Source organism: Dermochelys coriacea, chromosome 1 (assembly GCF_009764565.3).
Source record: "Dermochelys coriacea isolate rDerCor1 chromosome 1, rDerCor1.pri.v4, whole genome shotgun sequence".
Lineage (NCBI taxonomy): Eukaryota > Metazoa > Chordata > Testudines > Dermochelyidae > Dermochelys > Dermochelys coriacea.
The window spans coordinates 352,544,839-352,565,331 of NC_050068.2; the positions used below are offsets into that span (position 1 = coordinate 352,544,839).

At 66.0% G+C, this 20,493-nt stretch overlaps 1 protein-coding gene across 2 annotated transcripts; it reads right to left on the reverse strand.

Annotated features, from left to right (window-relative positions):
• Positions 1 to 488: 488 nt before the first annotated feature.
• RBM28 (RNA binding motif protein 28) lies at positions 489 to 19,612 on the reverse strand. 2 transcript variants are annotated; one of them, XM_043500199.1, is made up of 19 exons: positions 19,395 to 19,612; positions 16,509 to 16,659; positions 15,793 to 15,889; positions 14,488 to 14,563; positions 13,661 to 13,753; positions 13,161 to 13,232; positions 12,096 to 12,228; positions 11,276 to 11,394; positions 9,791 to 9,869; positions 8,717 to 8,826; positions 6,658 to 6,731; positions 6,257 to 6,392; positions 5,181 to 5,245; positions 4,483 to 4,641; positions 3,357 to 3,506; positions 2,699 to 2,773; positions 1,872 to 2,257; positions 1,618 to 1,711; positions 489 to 848 (listed from the first exon to the last, which is right to left on the reverse strand). In XM_043500199.1, the coding sequence occupies exons 1-19, from the start codon at positions 19,510 to 19,512 to the stop codon at positions 708 to 710; spliced, it is 2,328 nt and encodes a 775-aa protein (XP_043356134.1). In that variant the 5' UTR covers positions 19,513 to 19,612; the 3' UTR covers positions 489 to 707. The 2 variants fall into 2 exon arrangements, with proteins under 2 accessions (XP_043356134.1, XP_038230157.1); XM_038374229.2 differs by having other exon boundaries at positions 15,793 to 15,887; positions 16,504 to 16,659.
• Between the last annotated feature and the right edge of the window lie 881 nt (positions 19,613 to 20,493).

The following is a 20,493-nucleotide window of genomic DNA, read 5'->3' on the forward strand; positions in this document are numbered from 1 at the left end:
AGCTGCCCCGCAGCCTCCAGCTCAAACTCAGAGCAGGCGGCAGCAGGCGAAGGGTCCCGGGCAGGGAGTGGGATGGAGGCCACAGGCCGGTGGGGCCATTCCTCCCCTCATGCTCCCACGGGCACTTCCCTGTGCACCCAGCCCGCTCGCACTCCCCTGCTGCAGGGCCTGGCAGCCTAGCAGGGGCAGAACGTACTGCCAGTCCATGGCCAGGGAATAAGGGTTAAGCCAGCAGCCACTGGCTCCCCATGGGCAGGGGCATTCGCTGGATCCTGCTGCCAGATGCGAGCCGCCCGTGCAGTCACTGGTCCCTGCGACAGACCCCTCCCTGGGGCCAAGGCCAGCTGGAGAACCAGGGCAACGCCCGGCGCACACAGGGGAGAAAAACACCCGGTTAGCTAGAGTCCCTGCCATGGGAGGGGGCTGGGCCAGCTCCCCTCCCCACACCACAGTGCCCCAGATGACCAAAGATGAGACTTGGTTCTTCCCAGGTTAAAAAAAGAAAGATTTAAATTAATAAAAATCTGAGAAACCAACAGAAGAGGATGGGCCCCGCCAGCCGTGGGGTGGCAGAGCTGGATGGGGGAGGGTGCAGGGCGCGGGCACCGCCCGGCACATGTGGATCCCCTTGCGGGGCACAGGCTGGCACTGCTCTGCCACGTGACAGTCCCTGTGCTGGCAAGTCCCCCCTGGAGGCTCCTGAGTGCTCAGCTCTCGAACCACTTGCTCCTCTTCGCCCCGGGGGCGCTCTGGGCGCTGCCCAAGATCTTCCGCTTGTACTGCTCCACCAGCTGGTCGAAGCGGGCCTCCGCCTGGCCCCCCGCCGGCCTCCGCCTCTTCCCTGGTGCCTGCGAGAGACAGAAAGGGCGAGGCCTGGCTCAGCCCCGCTGCCGGCAGAGGAGCGCCAGCCTCCCGTACCAGGGGCAGAGGAGCCAGCGCCAGGGGCCGCAGGTGCCACCTCAGGGCCACGTCCCCCGCCAGCTGCGGGAGGGTCAGTTCCTGCGCCCAGCAAAGGAGGTGCCCGTGGGGCAATGGGTGCCCTTTGCATAGAGAGTTTCTGCACCCCCACCCTTGGGGAGTAGTGCATGGGGGGGGGGAAGGGGGAATCCCAGGGACAGGCCCAGAAGGGTCAGTGGGGTGGGGAGGAAGGAATCCTGCAGTGGTCCCCAGGAGTGTTGGGGATGTGGGGGGCAGAGGGCTGGAGCAGAGCAGGTGGGGCAAGGGGAGGGGGCTCCCGAGGTTTTGAGGAAGGAGGGGGATGGACGGGGCGCGCACTGCTCAAGGAACGGCCTGGGTGGGCGCTGGGACAAGGGATGGCAGGAGGGGGAGGTGGGCAGGGGGGTGTGCTGGGGGGTGATGTGCAGCGGGAGATGCAGCCAGGCCAAGGCACAACCTGGGCCAACCAGCGTCTCTCAGCACTCGCTGCGACGGGACGTGCTGGTGCCGGTGGGGAGGGGGCTTTGGGCGCTGCCCCCACGAGTCCTGCACGGCACCCGGCCCAGCCGTCTGCAGGAATCCAACCCCAGCCAGATACTCCCCCCCACTCCTGCTGCCGCAGCGCCCCCAAGATGAACAGGACCGTGCACCCTGGGTCTGCCCAGCCCAAATCCCGCTCACCTGTTTGGGCGCCACACTCTGCTTCTCCTGCCGCCGCTGGCTGGCCTGGGCCTTCGGCTTCTTCGGCACGGCTGGCTTGCCCCTGTCGCGCTTCCTGGGGTCAGAGCGGAGAGTGTGAGCGCCGGGGCGGGGACCAGAGCCGCACTGCGAGCGCTGGGCCCCCCCCAGAGCCTGCTGTTCCCAGACCGGGGAGAGACAAAGACAGACACCAACTCCCACGTGCACCCCCACTCCCGCGCACCCTCCCCCCCTACCTGATCTTGGGCCCCCGGTGAGTCGGCAGAGTCAGAACCTTCCTACGCTTCTTCCCGTCCGGCAGCTCCACCTGCTCCACCTCTGCCTTGGTCTGGAAGCCAGCCCAGGGGGTGCCAGGCCCCTGCCCCTCGGCGCCCCGTTTCCTGGGGTTCTGCTGCCCCTGGGCACCTGCGGCATCTTTCTGCCCCTTTGGACCCTGTGTCCTGGGGCACCTCGGGTCCTTCTGCCCCTGGGGACCTGGGATGTCTCCCTGCCCCTTGGGGCCCCGCTTCCTGGGTTTCTTCTGCCCCTTGGGCCCCAGGGGCAGTTTCTGGGGCATCTCTGTAGACCCAGTCCCTCGGGGAGGTCCTTGCCCCTCTGCCGCTTGCTTCTGCCTCAACTTTTGCTGCAAAAAACAGAAGGTCAGTGTCCCTTGCCGGTGCTCATGGGTCAGTCGGGGGATTCTGGCCCGAAGCACTGCCAGGACCAGCTGCCAGGAGCCCCAAGGCCCCCCACCCCCGTGCACGGCTGGCTGCTAGCCCCAGGGTGGGTGTGAGCTGCCACCAATGCAGCAGATACTGGTCACACCAGGACAGATGGGCCAGTGCCTGTGTGGTCCCCACACCCTGACCCTGTGATGCCAGCAGCCCTGCCCCTCCCCCCACACTGCCCTTCCCCCCAACCTGGCCCCATAATGCCAGCCCCCACCCTGCGCCCTCCAGTCAGTCGCATTTCCAAGGCAGCACAGACCCTGCCTGGCCCCTGGGTGGCAGGGAACGTGCCCCCAGTCCAACCGGGGAGGGTATGTGCAGGATCCCAGCTGGCGGGGAGGAGTCGTGACACCTACCAGGCTGCGCTGCGCCCGCTGCTCCTTCAGCTTCAACTTCCTGCGGTCCTCCAGCGAGAACTCCACGATGGGTCGCTGTGGGGCAGAGGGGGCAGATCAGAGCCCCAGGCACAGAGCCAGAGCTAGCTTCCCCTCCAGCCGGGACCCCCCAACCGCCCCGCCTGGCACCCAGTGTGGGCACCTCACCTCACCGCCCCACCCCACAGCCAGCACTCCCCCCTCCAGCCAGGACCCCCCCAGCCGCCCTGCCTGGCACCCAGTGTGGGCACCTCACCTCACCGCCCCACAGCCAGTGCTTCCCCCTCCAGCCGGGACCCCCCCCAGCTGCCCCACCTAGCACCCAGTGTGTGCACCTCATCACCCCACCCCACAGCAGCGCTCCCCCCTCCAGCTGGGACCCCCCCAGGCACCCAATGTGGGCACCTCACCTCACCGCCCCACCCCACAGCCAGCACTCCCCCCTCCAGCCGGGACCCCCCCAACCGCTCCGCCTGGCATCCAGTGTGGGCATCTCACCGCCCCAAACGTGGCGCATTCCACCCCAGCCCTGCTCAGCTCTCTGGGCAGTGAGACCCCCGGCCCCTGGCCCGCACTGCCAGGGCTCAGCTCTCTGGGAGTGGGGAATCCAGCTCAAGCAGCCAGCCCATGCGGCACCCACCTTGTGCGGCCCGAAGAGGTGCGGGTTGTTGTTGGCGTGGCGCAGGGCGGCCAGCGCGTGCTCATGCTTCTCGAACTCCACGAAGGCGTAGCCCAGAGATTGGCCCCGGCCCTTCCCGGCCGGGGCTGTCAGGTTCCGCATCACCCGGCACTGCAGAGACATGAGATGCATCTGGGACCTGCTGGGAACCCCCACAGCACACGGCCCATCCCCAGGCCCTCCGCTAACGCCACCCTGTATGGGCCCGCCAGCTCCCCTTTGGAGCTCTGATCTGACCTGGCCACCCTGGGGGGCTGAACGGATCAGGGGAGCCCCTCACACTGGGACCCCTAGAGCAGCCCCACTCCAGCAGGCCCCCCAGGATCCCAGGAGCCCCTCGGCCAAACAGGAGGCCGGAGTTCGGAGCACGTCACTGCGTGGAACGCTCAGCCCAGCCGCAGCCCTGCAGCATGAGGGCCCCTGGGGGCTCCTCCGAACCTCGTCCACATGGGAAGGGACATGCAATGGTGTCACTTTCCGTGCTTGGGCTCAACTGCCACGTGCCCATTTCCCTTGTTGCTGCCTCCACGGCCACCGACCTGCCCTCAACACGCCGCAGCGACAGCTCTGCACCCAGGCTTTCGGCTCCCCCCAGCACCGCTGCAGCGGGGCGCACCTGGCCTGGTCACCTCTCTGCTCCAGGGCGCCCGCCGGTATCAACGCTGCTGGTGGATGCACACGGGGGTCTGTGCGTGGGCACCACGACGCACCTGCCAAGCGGCTCAGATCGGCACGCGCAGCCCCCAAACCAATCAGTCCCTCGGCGTGAACCCCACCAGGGCCCCGCTCCAGTTCGGACAGATGAGGGCTGAGCTAGCAGCTAACTGCAGTTCCCCCAGCGAACACCTGGTGTCACCAGTGACCCGCCTGGCACGGGAGGATAAGGGCAGGATGGACAGACCCCTGCCCCACCCCACTGCATGGAGCTGGCTCAACCCCCCGTACACCCCCAGCCAGATCTCCCACCCACCCCGGATAGCCTCCCAAACCAGATCCCTGCCCCCCCATAATTCCCCAGCTCAGGAGCCAGCCCAGCTGGCTGCCTCCAGCCACCCCCCCATCCCTATCCTCCCCAGCGGGGACTCACCTCCTTGATGCGCAGGCCCGGTCCCCCGCCGGCGGCACGCAGCAGAAGCTGCCGGAGCTGCTGGTCATCCAGGGCCTTGGGCAGGTTGTGGACGCAGAGCCGCGTGCGCGACACGAAGATGTTCTGGTCCTTCAGTTTCAGGCGTTTCAGTTCCTCAAACTGGGAGGGGGCAGGCGCCGTGAGGGGTTTACGGCCTGGGCCCAGCACAGCGCCCCCGCGGTGCAGCGCTGCAGCCAGGGGACAGAGGGTCCTGGCACAATGGGCTGGGGAAGGGAGACCTGGGCTCCCTCCCACCCATGGCTGAGTGCCACCCGGGATGGCCCCAGGGACAGGCGGCGATGGCGTGAGCCATGCCACAGAGCCAGCCCAGCCAGGTCTGCCGCCCCCACAAGACTGCAGTATTCTGCCTGAGACACCCCGCTGGCCCAGGGCCCCAGCCCCATGCAAGCTATGGGGGCCCCAAGCCCTCCTGATGCCAGCCCAGCACGCCAGCCCCATGAACCTTGTGGGGGCCCTGTGCCCTCCTGCCGCCAGCCAGCGTGCCAGGTGGCTCGCCCTCTGTGGGGGCCCTGTGCCCTCCTGCCGCCAAGTGGCTCTTCCCAAGCAAAGCCTGTGCCTGCTGTATCTCCCCTGGGAGCAGGCAGCCTTCCTAGCATAGGTCCCAGAGCCCACTGGCAAGGATGCCCCCGCCCACTCACCCGTGCTCTCTTGGCTATGTCAGTCGTGCTCACGCCCTCGGCGGCCTGGGTGCCGGCCCGGATCACTGCAAGGAGAGGGAGAGGCATTAGGGCTGCCCCAGGGACCGACCGGGGCCCCACGCTCAGCGCCAGCGCCACCCCTGCCCCACAGCGAGGAGTTACGCGTGCTGATGGGGCCCACTGGGGGTGCCACGGAGAGAGAGGCAGCGGAGGTAGGGACGCAGACTCCTGCTAGCTAGGAGCTGGGAGGCAACAAGGAGAAACTGGATCTTTTCTGCTCTCTGGCTTCTGAGGAGCAAAGATGCCGACCCCTAGAAGATGCCCACTCTGCTTGGCGTGGGTCAGCCCTAGAGGACACAGGGAGCTGCTTAGCACCTTTTGAAATTGGAGAGGGGAACTCACTGGGGCATGTGTGTTCCCTGTTTTCAACCTCGTCAATCCCTTTCCCTAGCTACTAACCCTCCAGTCAGTGTGTTACAGGCGCCGTCTTTGGCCTGGGGGAAGTGACTGGCCCTTTGGGCCTGGGAGGAAGCTGAATATTGCTGTGATGATTGGCGGAAGGGACCTGCTATCACCTAGCCCAGCTCCCCGGAGGGGCAGACCAGCAGGAGGGCCCCGGGGGACTGTCTAGGACCCCGTGATTGGACTGTTCTAGTGCTTGTTCCTGCGGGGTGAAATCTAATCACAGAATACGCTGAGAGTTGGGGCACTGGGCCTGGGTTCTGACAGTCTGCCCTGAGTCGCTCCAGACCGTGGGACAGCCAGTTAGCCGCAGCACTGCACGAACTGGCCCCGGCCAGCCAGGGTGCTGGGGGGGGGGGGTGGAGTTCAGGGGCAGGCGTCCCCCGTGGGGTGCTGGGAGCGTTCACAATTGGGATACAGGGAGCTAGGCTGGGGAGGGGGAGATCAGCAGTGGGGTAGGAATGGGGAGGGGTCCCAGGGCCCTGGCACTAGGAGGCAGTAAAAAGGGTTTCCCAGGGAGGCGGGCAGCAGAGGGGGAGCTGCAGGGAGAAGGGACCTGTCTGGCATCTCCAGCGGGCAGCAATGCCTGTCACCCCAGAGCAAGGGTAACTCACAGCCTTCCCGAGCCAGGTACAGGTTGCGGGTGCCCGTCGGCTTCTTCACCTTCTGGGCTCGCAGCTTCTGGGCCTCGTCGCGGCTCACGGCCAGGTCCAGGTGCAGCTGGCGCCCGCCCAGCCGCAGTCCCCCGCCCTGCGAGGGAGCCAGACAGCGAATGAGATGCTGGGGACGCGGTAGCATGGGGCAGCCAGGCCCCAAGGCTGCCAGGGAGGAGGGGAGAAATCTGTCTTCCTCCTACCCCCATGGAGGATGCACTGAGGGGCATTCAGAGCCATGGGCACCCCTACGGATGATACTGGGGGGGAGGGGAGGGCAGGGCTCTCCCCAATCCCAGCCATGTCAGATGTGGGCCCGCTGGAGGGCCAATGGTCTCATGACTCCCCTGCGCCCCACTCACCTCGCTGTCGTCCTGAGCAGCCTCAAGGCACTTCTGGGTGGCTTCCTGGGTGGTGAACTGGGCGAAGGCGCAGCCTGGAAAGAGACAAGAGGGTGAGATCCCGGCTGTGTGCGCACCAGGGCAGCTGGGAAACGGTGCCAGGCAGCCTGTCTCACCAGCGCCTCCATGGAGTGACCTACGGGTCCCACCCCCCGGCACTGCTGTAAGGATCAGGCCTTTGTCTGTAGCATATTGTGAAGCCTAAGGCCTTCATCTGCAGCCAGATTAAAAGAGCAGCTAAACAGAAACCATTAGCTGAGAAGCAGGAAGTCACATCCGCACATTGCATCTAAATTATATTAAAACAATGTAATATCCGGCTGGTAAGAAGGAGACCCCGTCCTAATGGCCCCCACTATCCCCAGATAAAGAAACAGATCTTAAGATGGTTAAAGAAAACTTAGTTGGATAGCGTCTGTCTGTCAAGAACTCACTTATCAATAGCTGTGGTTATGAAATCCTCATTTCTTTATTGCTTTGTCATTATGGTCCTATCATTTATCTGTATGGTCTCTGTCTGGTTCTTTGATTGTTCCTGTCTGGTGAGTGAGTAATTTTGCTAGGTGTAAATTAATTAAGGTGGTGGGATCGGATTGGTTAAAGAATTTTTGTTACACTATGTTAGGATTGGTTAGTAACATTTCAGTACAATTATCGGTCAAGGTACGGTGAAGCAGGAATCAAATTTCACTATATAAACTGGGTCCATGAGGAAGTTCTTTGGAACCAACTCCAGCACATGGCCCCAACATCAGAGCTGCCAAACCTCAACACCCTGCCAACCACACGGTGCAGAAACTGGAGTCCCCTAGATGGACCTGATCCTGACTGGCCATCAAGAAAAGTTCATCTGTCTTATTGGGAGTGGTGAGGACTGTATGTGTAGCGTGTGCACTCTGGTTTTGGTGATTGTTAATAAAGTGGTTACATAGGATATTATTGTGTAAGGCTCTTTCACTGGTGAAAAACCCTCTAAACCTGCAAAAGATTAAGCTCTGGAGTCCACAGGGACAGTGGCGTAGCTAGGTGGAGCGAACGGGGCAGTGGACATTAAAAAGTGCCACCCGCTTGTACTTGCCGGGCGCCAGTGAGGAGCCGGAGCGCCGTTGGGTGAGCAAAAATGTTAAGAGGTGCCTATACATTAAAAAGGCACCACTTGTGCTCAGAAGGGGAGCAGCCACTCCCCCCGCTCCCTGCTACCGCACAGGGAAAGGGTGTTTGCCCAGAGCCCACAAAGTAGAGCCCAGAGCCCATGGAGGAGTAAAGTTAGGTGATTTTCGCCCGGAGCTTTAGGAACTGGGTAATGCCGTTGAGTGTGTGAGTAACAGAATTTTGTGCGGGTAACATTGCGTGCTCCCCTGCTTTCCAGCACGCGCCCCCTGGCAATGCGCACCCCTCTGCTCCCCATCCCCCAGACCTCCCCTGACTCATCCGCCACCACTACGCACCCCCCTGATCCTCAGCGTGTCCCCCAGCACTGCGTGCCCCCCTGCTCCCCAGCACACCCCCACCACTACCCTCCGAATGCTGCACCCCCCTGCTCCCCACCCCCCCAGACCTCCCCTGCCTCATCCCCCACCACTGCACACCCTCCTGCTTCTCAGCATGCCCCCCGGCACTGCGTACCCCCCTGCTCCCCAGCACATCCCCCACCACTACCCTCCGAAAGCTGCACCCCCCTGCTCCCCATACCCCAGACCTCCCCTGCCCCACTCCCTGGCATTGCACAGCCCCTGCCTCCCATTATGCACCTCCCCAGTCCCTTCCGCTGGCTCCCTGCCCGCCTGGGGCACACGGAAGGCCAGCAGGAGCGTGGCCACAGTAGAGGCCTGAATGACGCCGAGCAGCAGCCTGGGCAGGGGCACTGCAGCAGCTAACCCCAGCTACGCGCCTGGCTGGGGCCCAGGCAGCGACTGTGGGGGTGGGGTGGCTGTTCCCTGGGGCTGACTCCAGGCTACTCAGTATTGCTGTGGGATCGGGGGCCCTGGCGGGGTCTCCCCTGGCCCGAGGCAGGTGTTACCTCTGGAATGCTCTGTGTCCGGGTGCAGGACAATGCGGACGTACTTGAGGTCCCCAAACCGCTCCAGCATCTCGCCCAGCTCCTCCTCCTCCGTGTCGAAGGCCAAGTTCCTGCCGGGTGCACCACACCGTGAGGCTTGCCGTTGCCTGCGGCTCCCCAAGCAGCACCCAATGCCCACCACTGACCCAGCCACCCACGTGGCCCCCAGTAGCCTCAGAGGAGATGGTGGCAGCCAACTGCACTGCACTGCACACCCAGGCCCAGCCCTGCCCTCTGCCAGGGGCTCTCCAGACACCCCCCATCCCACAGACACCGCCTAAGGAGACAGGAGCCACTGACTGTTCCCAACAGCAGGGTGCAGAGGGGGGTCCCGTGGCACAGCAGGGGTAGGGGAGGGTCCCGCAGCACATGGGATGTGTTGGAGGGGTCCCCTGGCTCAGAGAGGAGAGTCCCGTGGCAGGGGGTATGGAGGGTCCTGCGGCAGGGATGGAGCCCAGGCAGGGCGGCAGGGTTAGTGTGCCCAGCCCCAGCGCAGGGAGGATGGCAGCAGAGCCCAAGTCACACAGCTCACTCCACACTCCTGCTACAGGGCCAAGGAAACGCCCCGTGGGGCGAGCGCCCCAATGTGATCAGGGCTGGAAAGAACAGCCACTATGGGGGAATGAGAAACGGCGTCAAGGCCACAATCCCAGCTGCTTCCTCTCCACAGGCAGGGAGCGGAGTGGGGTGGGGGCGCCATCTACACACTATGGAGCAGGAAGTCTGCAGGGCAGCTCCCGTCAGCCAGCCCGGGGTAAAGCAGAGTGCTCCGGGGAGGCGGGTGGGACTCATGGTGCCAGCCCAAGAGCAGGGGGAACTGTGGCAGGGTCGCCCCGCCATGAGCTCTGGGCCAAGCACCCCACTATCTCTGGGAAAAAGCACGCCCCCAAAGCTAGCCAGTGCCCACCCCATCTCCCCACTCCGGTATCCTCACACTTCCCAGCCGCAGACAGCTTTCCCTGCCTCTCAGAGGCCTGTGCACCCCCTGCCCAGAGCTCCAGCAGTCAGAGGCACTCGTGTCGGGTCACTACCCACCTGACAAAGACAGTCCTCCCCTCGGCGACATCGGACGGCCGCTTCGGGCCCTTCTTCCTCTTCCCGGCCACATCGGCATCTAGAAGAAAGCCAGGCAGAGTCCTGGGCACAGGACACCCGGGGCAGCTGCTTCTTCCCACCCGCCACGCAGTCACTGCCCAGGGCACACAATCGCCCCTGATGAGCTCAGCACTCGGGCCCCAGACTGCGCGGGGGACGGGCTGGGCTCTCCAACCCCCTGCTAGTCGCTGGGGTGTGACAGCGTGGGAGGGTTCCGGCCAAACCCTCCCACTCACTAACGCAGCATCTCAGCCAGCGCTGCAGGCCGGAACAGGAAGCACTGGGCATGGCTGACCCAGCCCTTTCACCCCTCTGGGCTAGGCAGGTGCACCAGGTACAGCCTGTTGTGGAGGGGGGGGGGACGACGACAGAGGTGTTAAAGGGGAAGAAGATATTAACCACGGCAAGGGCAAAGCGCCCTGTGCACTACCCCCTGGGTTACCCAGGGAGCCAGCAGCAGAACCAGGAACAGAACCCAGAGCCCCAGTCTGTGACCCAGGGACCCCTGGATGCCACCAGCAGAGGGCACAGGGGACCCACAGAGTTTTACAGGGACCCCATGGCCAGATACATGCACAGCAAGTCCCCAAAGGGCAGCACACGAGGCCTATGTCGAGAAATGCGCTGGACAGGCTTTGGGAGGAGCTGTGCTCTGTATGACACACAAGTGTCCCGGCTCTAGAACCCCTGGGATAATTTGATCTGACACGTGAGGTTCCCAATATTCCCGCTGGTTCCCAATATTCCTGCCTGCAGCTGCTTGCCCCTCTCCTCTGGGCTGTTTCCGCTATCATCCTAGCGAAGCGCCGCGAGGGACGCCAAACGCTGGGCTGTCCTGGTCCCTGGGGAGCAGCAGATCTGGGAAGGCTGCGAGTGGCTAGACCAGGGGCTGGGCGCTGCAGGGAATTGGGGCTGCCTTTGGCTAAGCCGCAGAGGGACAGCGAGCCTAGCGGGAGCTCCCGCACACTAAGGTCAGGGGGAAGTGAGGCACCTCCCAGCCCTGGGTACCCCCAGGACACCTCACGGAGGTCAGTCCAGAGCCCTACCTGCCCAGGGTTGCCCTCCAGGTGCCCAGTTCAACGCTGGCCAGGCAGTTCGAGGAACAGTGGCTCCCATGCAGCAGCTGCTCTGTGACCCACATGACACCCCTCCGAGTCTGAGCTGGCTGGGACCCTACATCCCATTGCCCCCGTGTGCGTGTTCCCGTCACTGCTACGACTCACTGCACAGAGGGTCCGGGATCCTTGCGCAACTGGGGCAATTCCTGGTGTGTGGGTTCAAGCCATGGGGCATGCACACAGGGCCCGGGCTGGCGTGCAGCCCACTCCCGGGGGGGGCAGCACCCAGGAGACCCCAGCTCCTTTGTCCTCGCCAGCAGCCGGGCTGGTTCCGAGCAAAGCGCCCCAACATGGTAACAGAACAAACCTTCATCGTCCTCCTCTGAGCCCACAGTGCTCTTGTCTGAGCCCTCGGGCTCTTCCCTCTCCACCTCGCTCTCCTCCTCGCTGCTGTCTGCAGGGGCGGCCGCTGTGCCCTTCCCGAGCCTGCAACAGCAAGAGCCAGGGGCTGAGCAGCCAGGAGAGCCACCGGCCCGGCCGGGAAGGAACAGAGCTGGGAGGGCAGGACGTGCTGGCTGGGGAGCACAGCTGATGAACAGCCCCATGCCAGGGGGGCCTGGGGTCCCAGAGGCCCAGCTGCTGCTAGCGCAGCATCCAGGATCCTACGACGTGGCAAACCCCCGAGCAAAGAACTGGGGCAAGGGACAAAAATGGAGGGGACACGACAACACCACAGGGAGAGCCAGGCCCTGCTAGTCAGCCCGGCCCTCGCCGTGGGAACCACGCCCGGCACCACAGAGTCCAAGTGCCTCCATCAAAGAGTTTAAGGGGAGACGTGATGAGTGGAAACCATCTTGGAGGAAAGAGTTAGAAGGAGCATGGGGGGGGGGGGAACCACAACAAGCGAGCCCCCAGCAGCTCTGCAAACAACAGGGTCTGGAGTCAAGGGTGCAGCCTCCCAGGAGCTGCCAACGGGGACGTGCCTACAGTGCCATAAAGCAGCCCTGGCTCCCAGAGCTGTGCTGCGCCGTGACACGCTGCCCGCGGGCCATGCCCTGGTCACACAGGTGGCTGATGGGACACTTATAGGTGTGATGTCCGTGCTGATGAGGCTCCCCATGGAGACACCCCAAGATCCAGCCAGCTGCACCCTCTGCAGCCTGGGAACAGGTCTGTCACTCGCTCACCGTCCCGGCACCTGCGAGCTGGATGGCTCGTCCGATCCCAGCCCTTCACCTTCCTCTTCATCCTCCTCCTCGCTGGCATTCTCGGAGCCCAAGTCCTGCTGTTGGGCTTGGCTGGGCTTCTCCTCCCTGCCCCCTGAGGTGAGAATGGCCAAGGGCAATGAGCCAGTGCCCCACGGAAGAGGCAGCCTCCCCCCCCCCCCCCCGGTTTCATTACACTCACTTCCCTCAGGACGGTCACAGAGCCGCTGTGGCTAACAAATGCAGAGGAAGAGCCACGCGTGGCAGGGGAGAGAAATCCAGCCAGGAACGAGACGCTTCTTTCCCCGCGTCACACAGCTGCACACGCACGCAGGGACACAACACACCCTCCCACACACACAAGTGGCAGGGAAGGGTAACTGCCCTGTGGTACTGATGGGAAACTGAGGCAGGGTCACCCGGCAGCTGTGGCAGAGCTGGGAATAGACCCCAGCTCTCCTGAGCCCCAGGCCAGCGCTCTAACCACTGGGCCACCCTCTTTCTGAGCCGCAGACCAGAACAGCCTGCAAGCCCCGGGTTCTGGCTCACACGTGGCGTGGTACTGGTGGAGAGATGGGGTAGGGGAGGCCCAAGTAAGTGGGGTCAGCCAGGCAAGACAACTCAGTGCCCCAGCTTTGGGCTCAGGACCCTCAGGGGTGTTTCAGAGGTGATCAGGTGCACTGCTCCCTCTGAGTGTGGAGGCCCCGGGGGGCCAGAGAGAGTGGACTCCCTGAGGGGGCCCATAGTGAGACAGGCGTGGTGAAGACTCAGAGGTACGGTCCCAAAGGGCCTAACCCTGGAGAGTCCAACCTTCACGGAAGGCTGTCACACTGAAGGGGGTTCCTCCTAGGGACCATATGGAGATGAGAGAGCCTGGGGCCTGAGAGTCCATGACAGTAACCAACCAGCCAGCACCCCACAGCCATGTCATGCAGCAGGGAGTTCCACATGTCTGTGAAAAGCAGCCACCCTGACAGCGGCCCATCCCAGCGCTCCCACCCAGCCAGGGCAGCTGTGCTGCCAACGCCCAGACAGCAGGTCACTGACCGGAGGGAGGTCCTGCCTGCGTAGCTCGGTACTTATCCTTGGCCACTGCCCAGTCCACGGCCACTGTGCGCCCTGCGGGAGACAAGGAGAGCTGCCAGGAGAGCCAGGCCCCAGCTCGCTGGGCAAGCGGCACTGAGACGGGCTAACCCAGCCAGAGGGTTACGCTGGGGGGGCAGCTAGAGCTGAGCCCAGGGGACAGTGCCAGGAGGAGCCTTCGCTACTCGCCCGCCAGAGCCAAGCGCAGGACGTACCCACTGAACCGAGCCGCAGCTCCAGTGCAGGGGAGCGGTTTGGCAGTTCCACAGAGCCGCTGCCTCGGCTTTCCCTCAAGGCTGATGACATCTGGGCTCCGATGAACCCCAGGAGGCCAGCGCAAGACTCTGCAGTGGGACAAACCGCAGGCGCCTTTCCCAGAACCCCAATGCTGCAGGTGATTTCTGGAAGTGCCCAGTGCCCAGGTCTTGCACAGCAGGGCAGGCCGGGGACAAGGAGGTGCTCACCTTTGATCTCCTTCATATTCATCCCTTTCAGGGCCTTCCCCGCTTGCAGGATGTTCTTGAACTGAACAAAGGCAAAGCCCCGCATCTTCCCGTCTGCAAGAGACCAAGGAGATTGGTCCTGCTTTGAGCAAGGGTTGGACTAGATGACCTCCTGAGGTCCCTTCCAACCCTGATATTCTATGATTCTAAGGCTCAGGGCTCAGAGCGCACCGGGCCCAGGAGGTCGGGGAACCCAGGGCTCAGCTATCCCCTCCAGGACATGCTCAGGGGGTGCCCCAGAAGCTCGGTCTACTCCAGGACTAAACCCCAGGGGTGCTGGGAGGGCACAGACAGAGTCCAGCCTAGCAGCCCCCAAACTGGCATGTCCCAACCCCCTTCCTCCCCATTCCTGCTTCTTGTTTAGCACGTGCAAGGATCCGGTGGTAGAAACACTGCTGCTTGGGAAACAGACACAAGCCCCGGGGAACAGCCCTCACCAAGCCGTGGATGACACAGGAACTAACAAGAAGGCAGCGTGGTCAAGCAGCCAGGATGCTGTGCTGGAAATCCGAGAGCTGGGGTCTCTTCCTGCTACCTTGAGGTGTCCCGGAGCGAGGCGCTCCCCATCTGTAACATGGGGGTCTCACTTGGAAAGGGCTTTACCAACAGGCCCGGCGTCTAAGATACCAATGGCCAGGATGATCACACGCCGGCTCTGACGTTTGGCACCCAAACGAGTGACCTGAGCCCCCAGTGGCCCCCAGCAAAGGCAGCTTGGCCGATGGCTCTGACTTTCCCCACGTGGAGCACATGGGCTTCCCTGTCGCTGGCAGCCAGCTAAGCCCTACCTGCTTTCCTGGGAATGTTAACCTCCAGCACAGCTCCAAAGGGAGAGAACAGAGCCTTCAGGTCATCATCTGAGCACTGGGGAGAACAAGGAGGGGTCAGACCGATGAGGAAGCAGGAGCAACGCAGCTGGAGGCTTCACCCCAAACACGGGCAGCTGGGCTGAGCGAGGGGGGTTAAAAGCCTCCTCCTGCCAGGTAAATAAAACTTCTGAGCTCACCATGAACAGAGGCCGGAGTAGTGCTCTGCACTGCCAGCTTTGAGCCTCACTCCGTGGGGTGATGGGCTGGGAGGGCCAAGCAGCACTGTGGGCAGCCCTCTAGGAATGGACAGTGCCCTTAGTGCCCACTGGAGGTGTGACAAAGTGGGACTGTTCTTAATGTTTCCTCTAAATACTGTAGGGATGCCTCAGTTTCCCCTAGGCATTTCTTAAGTCTCTAGGGGGTGGGATAAGGGGGTGTGAATGTTGCAGAGCAAAGGGCCAGGGTACATAAATGGCCGACACTCTGTCTCCTGGCAACTGATGGCCTGGTCCTTCCCCCCTGCAAGGTGAGAGCTAAAGGGTTGGAGAACAAAGGAACTCCTGGCCAGGGAAAGGGACAAAGCCCAGAGGAGGGGGACTGGAGGGGGAGTCAGTTGGGAGGAGTGTAGTGCAGACGGGGTTGTCTGGCTCATTGCCCCCCAAAATGGACCCAGCTGAGGGGTCCTGTTCTCTGCACCTACAAGCTCTGTGTTAGACCATGTTCCTGTTGTCCAATAAACCTTCTGTTTTGCTGGCTGAGAGTCTCGTCTGACTGCGGAGTTGGGGGGCAGGACCCTCTGGTTTCCCCAGGACCCCGCCTGGGCGGACTCGCTGTGGGAAGCGCACGGAGGGGCAGGGGATGCTGGATGCTCCGAGGTCAGACCCAGGAAGGGGGAGCCGGGTGAGCTGTGGGTCCTGCAGACAGGCTGCTCCCAGAGAGGAGACTCCCCAGAGTCCTGCCTGGCTTTGTAGGGAGCAGCTCCAGGGCATCGCCCGGGGACTCCACGACAAGGATTATACATGAACAGCTCGGCTGGGCTCTGAAGCCAGTTCCACCCGACGCCAGTAGAAAGACAGCGACAGGTTATAAACCCCAGAACCCTCCAGAAGCAACTCCCAGCACGTGCCACCTCCCGCCTCATTTCATCGCCCTGCTGTAGCTATGTGCTAGACACAGACAGCACCAGAGATGCCGCATGTCCGAGTCCGAGCCCTGGGCTGCGATCTCGCCTCGCAGAGTCCCTTGGCACGCTGTAGGGCCAGTGATCCCGCTCACCGCTCCTACCTTAAAGCTCAGGTTGCGGATGATCAGCCTGGCTTTCTTAGGGGCCCCTTTTGGCTTTTTCGGCTTCTGCTCTTCTGGAGGGGTCTCCGAGGCGTCTAATGAACAGAGAACACCACAAGTGAGCACGATCGCGCAAGGCCTGCCTGCTACGGGCTGCGTTGTCACGCAGCTCCCTTCAACCACGTGTATCTGCAGACACGAGTTACAGAACCCAGGGCAGTCTGTGGACATAGCAGGGGGAGAACCCTGTGCCCTGACCAACATCCACCCCACTCTTCCCCCAGCCACGTACCGGTCAGAGATCACAACGAATGACACAGCAGCCGTGGGATGAAGGGTTTCTTCCCCAGTTGCACTATGGCAGTCAGGCTGCCCTTGGCTGGCCTGCACGCCATGGGAGCTGGAGAGGAGCTCTCCACAGACAGGTGCCCACGTCACAAAGGACACCAGCACAAGGGGGACTAACTGGCCCCGTGTGGGGGCTGAGCTCCGTTCCCCTCCAGGGCAGAGCTGAGACACATAGCGTGGGGGGCTCGCACAGACACTGCCGGCAGCACCCCCACACCGTGGGCAGAGAGAAGAGTCCGTCTCCAGCACCGTGGAGCCAGCACCCATGCCAACAGGTGCCAAGCTCCCAGACAGCAGTTTGCTTTGCAACGCCAGGGTCCGCGCTGCCATCACAACGACAGAGCCAGGCTGTTCCCAACTCACCCGGTGGCTGCTGCTGCTGCTTCTCTCTCAGCTTCTTCTTCGCAACAGCCACCTTGATCTCATGGCCTTCGAAGGTGGTGACCTCCCTGAGGGCTCGCTGGGCATCCTCCAGCAGGGAGAACGTGACGTAGCCAAACCCACGGCAGGTCTCACTGCCTGCAAGAGAAGAGCAGTGTGACCGGCACCCGACCAGGCTCTGCCAAGGGCCCCTGGGGGCGGGTGGGGCCTCTGGGTGTTCTAGGGCACCAGGCTTCGCAGTGGGGAGACCCCTTAGCAGGAAAGCTGCTGAAAGCCCTTTTCTGCTAGGACATGTTGCAATGGGGGAGGTTTAGATTGGATATTAGGAAAAACTTTTTCACTAAGAGGGTGGTGAAACACTGGAATGCGTTACCTAGGGAGGTGGTAGAATCTCCTTCCTTAGAGGTTTTTAAGGTCAGGCTTGACAAAGCCCTGGCTAGGATGATTTAACTGGGACTTGGTCCTGCTTTGAGCAGGGGGTTGGACTAGATGACCTTCTGGGGTCCCTTCCAACCCTGATAGTCTATGATTCTATGATTCTATGTCCAAGCTACTTCCTGAACCCCCCAGCCCCTACCCTTAGGGCTGGCCAGGGCATGCTGCCTAGTGGCCACAGAGGAACAAAAGGGAAGGCATGGGGTGTGGGGGCTGGGACAGGGTCTCCCTAGGGCCAAGGATCCGATCCGCCCAAAACAACTCCCGGAGACTCCAGGTGATGAGATCCAGAGACTCGCCTTCTCCCCCCTCCCCTGAAATCTTCCAGGTGCAGCCCCCTGCACCCCCCACAACTCCAGGCCTCCCCCACCCGCCCCACCAGGACAAGCTCCCGCTTCCCCATCAGGGGAACTGGGCTCTTTCCCTGCCACAACTGGGGGCCCCAAGACCCGGTCCCCTGCCTTGCTCCCTGGGGACCCCAGCTCTCCTGCCCCGAGCTCAGCCTGCTCGCTTCCCTCCCCCCTCCCACCCCCAGGGAGCACATGGCTCCTGCTTGCCACAGCCCTCAAACCATAGCACCAGCTGCCCCCCCCCGCCCCTCCAGGCCCCCCGCCCCATGGCTCCCGCTCCCCCCACCGCCCCTCCAGGCCCCCCGCCCCTCGGCTCCCGCTCCCCCCGCCGCCCCTCCAGGCCCCCCGCCCCTCGGCTCCCGCTCCCGCTCCCCCCCCGCCCCTCCAGGCCCCCCGCCCCTCGGCTCCCGCTCCCCCCGCCGCCCCTCCAGGCCCCCCGCCCCTCGGCTCCCGCTCCCCCCCCGCCCCTCCAGGCCCCCCGCCCCTCGGCTCCCGCTCCCCCCCCGCCCCTCCAGGCCCCCTGCCCCTCGGCTCCCGCTCCCGCTCCCCCCCCGCCCCTCCAGGCCCCCCGCCCCTCGGCTCCCGCTCCCCCCCGCCCCTCGGCTCCCGCTCCCGCTCCCCCCCCGCCCCTCCAGGCCCCCCGCCCCTCGGCTCCCGCTCCCCCCGCCGCCCCTCCAGGCCCCCCGCCCCTCGGCTCCCGCTCCCCCCCCGCCCCTCCAGGCCCCCGCCCCTCGGCTCCCACTCCCGCTCCCCCCCCCGCCCCTCCAGGCCCCCCGCCCCTCGGCTCCCGCTCCCCCCCGCCCCTCCAGGCCCCCCGCCCCTCGGCTCCCGCTCCCCCCGCCGCCCCTCCAGGCCCCCCGCCCCTCGGCTACCGCTCCCCCCCCGCCCCTCCAGGCCCCCCGCCCCTCGGCTCCCGCTCCCCCCCCGCCCCTCCAGGCCCCCGCCCCTCGGCTCCCGCTCCCCCCCCCGCCCCTCCAGGCCCCCCGCCCCTCGGCTCCCGCTCCCGCTCCCCCCCCGCCCCTCCAGGCCCCCCGCCCCTCGGCTCCCGCTCCCCCCCGCCCCTCCAGGCCCCCCGCCCCTCGGCTCCCGCTCCCCCCCCGCCCCTCCAGGCCCCCCGCCCCTCGGCTCCCGCTCCCCCCCCGCCCCTCCAGGCCCCCCGCCCCCCGCTCCCGCTCCCCCCCCCGCCTCCCCAGGCCCCCCCCCCCTCGGCTCCCGCTCCCCCCCCGCCCCTCCAGGCCCCCTGCCCCTCGGCTCCCGCTCCCGCTCCCCCCCCCGCCCCTCCAGGCCCCCCGCCCCTCGGCTCCCGCTCCCCCCCTGCCCCTCCAGGCCCCCCGCCCCTCGGCTCCCGCTCCCCCCGCCGCCCCTCCAGGCCCCCCGCCCCTCGGCTCCCGCTCCCCCCCCCGCCCCTCCAGGCCCCCCGCCCCTCGGCTCCCGCTCCCCCCCCGCCCTCCAGGCCCCCTGCCCCTCGCTCCCGCTCCCGCTCCCCCCCCCGCCCCTCCAGGCCCCCCGCCCCCTCGGCTCCCGCTCCCCCCCGCCCCTCCAGGCCCCCCGCCCCTCGGCTCCCGCTCCCGCTCCCCCCCCGCCCCTCCAGGCCCCCCGCCCCTCGGCTCCCGCTCCCCCCCCGCCCCTCCAGGCCCCCCGCCCCTCGGCTCCCGCTCCCCCCCGCCCCTCCAGCCCCCCGCCCCTCGGCTCCCGCTCCCCCCCCCGCCCCTCCAGGCCCCCGCCCCTCGGCTCCCGCTCCCCCCGCCGCCCCTCCAGGCCCCCCGCCCCTCGGCTCCCGCTCCCCCCCCGCCCCTCAGCTCCCGCTCCCCCCCCGCCCCTCCAGGCCCCCCGCCCCTCGGCTCCCGCTCCCGCTCCCCCCCCGCCCCTCCAGCCCCCCGCCCCTCGGCTCCCGCTCCCCCCGCCGCCCCTCCAGGCCCCCCCGCCCCTCGGCTCCCGCTCCCCCCGCCGCCCCTCCAGGCCCCCCGCCCCTCGGCTCCCGCTCCCCCCCGCCCCTCCAGGCCCCCCGCCCCTCGGCTCCCGCTCCCGCTCCCCCCCCCGCCCCTCCAGGCCCCCCGCCCCTCGGCTCCCGCTCCCCCCCCGCCCCACCTTTGTGGGTCACCACGAAGCAGCGCTTGAGCGGGCCGAGCTGGCCGAAGAGCTGCTCCAGGCGGGGGCCGCGGGCCGAGGCGGGCAGGCCGCGCACCAGCAGGGTCAGGCCGGCCATGGCCCGGGCTCCGCGCGCTCAGCGCCCGCCCCGCACGCGCTGCCCGCTGGGCGCCGCCATCTTGGCCGAGTCCGGCAGCGAAACGGCTCCGGCCTGCAACGCGGGGCCGCCGCGGGGTTCCGGGGCGGGGGGGCGGGGGGGGCAAGGGGCTGGGACTGGGGACCCCTGGGGGCACGGGGCCGGGGGTGCGGCAGGGGCAAGGGGCTGGGACTGGGGACCCGTGGGGGCACGGGGCCGGGGGTGCGGGAGGGGCAAGGGGCTGGGACTGGGGACCCCTGGGGGCACGGGGCCGGGGGTGCGGGAGGGGCAAGGGGCTGGGACTGGGGACCCCTGGGGGGCCCGGGGCCGGGGGTGCGGGAGGGGCAAGGGGCTGGGACTGGGGACCCCTGGGGGCACGGGGCCGGGGGTGCGGGAGGGGCAAGGGGCTGGGACTGGGGACCCCTGGGGGCACGGGGCCGGGGGTGCGGGAGGGGGAAGGGGCTGGGACTGGGGACCCCTGGGGGCCCGGGGCCGGGGGTGCGGGAGGGGCAAGGGGCTGGGACTGGGGACCCCTGGGGGCACGAGGCCAGGGTTGCGGGAGGGGCAAGGGGCTGGGACTGGGGACCCCTGGGGGCCGGGGGTGCGGGAGGGGCAAGGGGCTAGGGCTGGGGCTGGGGACCCCTGCCTGCTCCCGTGATGTGGCCGAGGGCATGCGCAGCTCCCGGGCTGGGGCCCCTCGTGGAGTGACTGGGGCTGCACAGGGGGTCGGGTTGGCCCAGCCCCTGATCTCAACCTCCCCGCTGGGGACAAGGCTCGGAGACCCTGGGAGCTGAGACCAGCTGCTCAGACGTGCTGGCAGCAGAAAACGGAGCTGCCCTGTCTGGACGGAGGAAGGGTCTCCCCTGGTCGCTGAGGGCAATGGCTGCTGTGCCCGGTAGAGGCCAGCACGGCCCCAGCCAGGGGTGTGCAGCTGTAGGAGTGAGCAGAGCACCCATAGCCCTT